At 56.2% G+C, this 2,689-nt stretch overlaps 1 protein-coding gene across 1 annotated transcript; it reads left to right on the top strand.

Moving 5' to 3' along the window:
* Nucleotides 1-107: 107 nt before the first annotated feature.
* Nucleotides 108-2,598, top strand: PGRI_096160 (non-ribosomal peptide synthetase; the record flags this gene model as incomplete). The annotated part of the gene is made up of 3 exons (XM_040797329.1): nt 108-235; nt 313-2,461; nt 2,500-2,598. The coding sequence occupies 3 exons, from the start codon at nt 108-110 to the stop codon at nt 2,596-2,598; spliced, it is 2,376 nt and encodes a 791-aa protein (XP_040653274.1).
* Between the last annotated feature and the right edge of the window lie 91 nt (nt 2,599-2,689).

Below are 2,689 nucleotides of genomic sequence, written 5' to 3'. Positions count from 1 at the left end.
AGCTGAGAAAGATGGGAGCTATGTCCAGGCCTTACGGCGGGAGCAGGAGACTCCTTTTGATTTAGCAATCGAGCCCGGGGTGAGAGTGTCCCTGCTCCGCCTCGGCGATGATGACTACATCCTATCCTATGTCCTTCACCACATTATCTCTGATGGGTGGTCTATCGACGTCCTGCGCAAGGAGCTGGCCCAGTTCTACGCGGCTGCTCGACGAGGTGAACACCCACTCCTCCGCGTGAACCCACTCCCGATTCAGTACCGCGACTTCGCCGTGTGGCAGAAACAGGAAGATCAGCTGGCTGAACATCACAGGCAGCTGGAGTACTGGAAACAGGAACTCGAGGGCTCATCGCCTGCGGAACTGTTGACTGACCGCCCCCGGCCGAAGGTTCTGACTGGCGAGGCCAGTGCTGTACCCTTCACCATTGAGGCCGAGTTGTACCAGAGCCTGCAGGCTTTCTGCAAGACCCATCAGATGACCCCCTTTGTGGTACTGCTTGCCGCGTTCCGTGCCACTCACTATCGCCTCACAGGAGCCGAGGATGCGTGCATCGGTACACCGATTGCCAACCGCAATCGGCCAGAGCTGGAGAACATGATCGGCTTCTTTGTCAATACCCAGTGCATGCGCATTACTGTCGAGGACGACACATTCGAGGGGTTGACGCAAAAGGTGCGATCTACTGCAACGGCCGCTTTCGCAAATCAGGATGTTCCCTTCGAGCGGATAGTCTCAACCCTGCTGGCAGGTTCGAGGGACACATCAAGAAACCCACTGGTCCAGCTTCTATTGGCGGTCCACTCTCAAAAGGACATGGGCAGAATCCAGTTGGAAGGCATGCAAGCCGAGCCTATCGGGCTATCCGTGACGACCAGATTCGATATTGAATTTCATTTGTTCCAAGAGTCAGACCGCCTCAGCGGTGGCATGGCCTTTTCGACGCAGCTGTTTGAGGCTGACACTATTACCCACCTACTTGCCGTCTTCCGTGAGACCCTACGCCGGGGGCTTGAGGACCCTCAGACGCCAATTGCCACCATGCAGCTGACCGACGGATTGGGGGAGCTTCGCACCAAGGGACATCTCCAGATCGACAGAACTGAGTATCCCCGGGAGTCGAGTGTGGTCGACATCTTCCGCGAGCAGGTGGCCGCGTTCCCAGATGCAATCGCAGTTAAAGACTCCTCATCGCAATTAACGTACGCGGAGCTGGACCGTCAATCCGACCAGCTTGCTGCCTGGCTACAACAGCGGCGCCTTCCCGCAGAGTCGCTCGTTGCCGTCTTGTCGCCGCGATGCTGCCAGACGATTACAGCCTTCCTCGGTATCTTGAAGGCCAATCTAGCATATCTGCCGTTCGATGTCAACGTTCCTACTGCCCGGACTGAGGCAATCTTATCCACCCTTGTCGGGCCCAGACTAGTCTTCCTCGGACCCGACGTATGTCCTCCGGCGCTGGAGTTATCAGATCTGGAGATGGTCCGAATCGGCGATGCCCTAGCCCATCCGTGCCAAGATATTCCCAGCGACACAAACACTCCCTTGTGGCCATCCGCGACCAGTCTGGCGTATGTACTGTTCACATCTGGCTCGACCGGCAAGCCAAAAGGAGTTATGATTGAGAGTCAAGCAATTATCCGCCTAGTGAAACAAAGTAATGTTGCAAACGTCCTCCCACCCGCTCCTTGCGTGGCTCACCTGTCAAGCATAACCTTTGATATCTCCGCTTGGGAGATATATGCACCTCTTCTTAATGGCGGCACTCTCGTCTGCATTGACTACCCCACTGCTTTGAACAGCGAAGCTCTGGCTTTTGTATTTGCTCGGGAGAGGATATGCGCGGCGATGCTTCCGCCAGCGCTAGTGAAGCAATACCTTGCTGATACTCCTGGTGCCTTCAGGCTATTAGATGTTCTTTTCGTCGCTGGGGATCGCTTTGACAGCCAGGATGCAATAGACGCACAAGCACTCGTTAAAGGTGGCGTGTACAATTCCTACGGGCAGACTGAGAACTCGGTCCTTAGCACGATCTACAAGATTTTAGAAAATGAACAGTTCGTCAACGGAGTCCCCATCGGCCATGCTGTCAGCAACTCTGGAGCTTACATCATGGACCCACGGCAACAACTCGTCCCGCCCGGGGTGATGGGAGAGTTGGTTGTCACAGGAGACGGTCTCGCTCGAGGATACACTGACCCGGCATTGGACAAGGATCGCTTTATAGATGTCATCATCGACGGCCAGGAAGTGAGGGCGTATCGCACAGGGGATCGTGCGCGCTATCGGCCGAAGGATTGTCAGATAGAGTTCTTCGGGCGCATGGACCGGCAGATCAAAATCCGCGGCCACCGGATTGAGTTGGCGGAGGTGGAGCATGCAATCCTCGGCCAGGAGTCGGTCCGCGACGCGGCCGTGGTGGCGACGAAGCAAGACGACGAGGAGCTCGAGATGATCGCCTTTGTTGCGGCTCGGATACAAGATCAACTCACTGAGGACAGCATGCGAAACCTCCTCCAGACCTTGCTCCCCTCGTACATGGTGCCGGCCCGGATTGTGGTGCTGGAGCAACTACCTGTCAATCCCAATGGGAAGGTTGACCGCAAGGCACTTGGGAAGATGGCACAGGTCACGCCGAGAAGCAAGCCCAAATTGGTCTATGTGGCCCCACGAAACGACCTGGAAGCGGCG

Source organism: Penicillium griseofulvum (genome assembly GCF_001561935.1).
Source record: "Penicillium griseofulvum strain PG3 chromosome Unknown contig_43, whole genome shotgun sequence".
Taxonomy (NCBI): Eukaryota; Fungi; Ascomycota; class Eurotiomycetes; order Eurotiales; family Aspergillaceae; genus Penicillium; species Penicillium griseofulvum.
The sequence above is the reverse complement of the archived record's forward strand: the minus strand, read 5'-3'. Positions and strand labels throughout refer to the sequence as shown.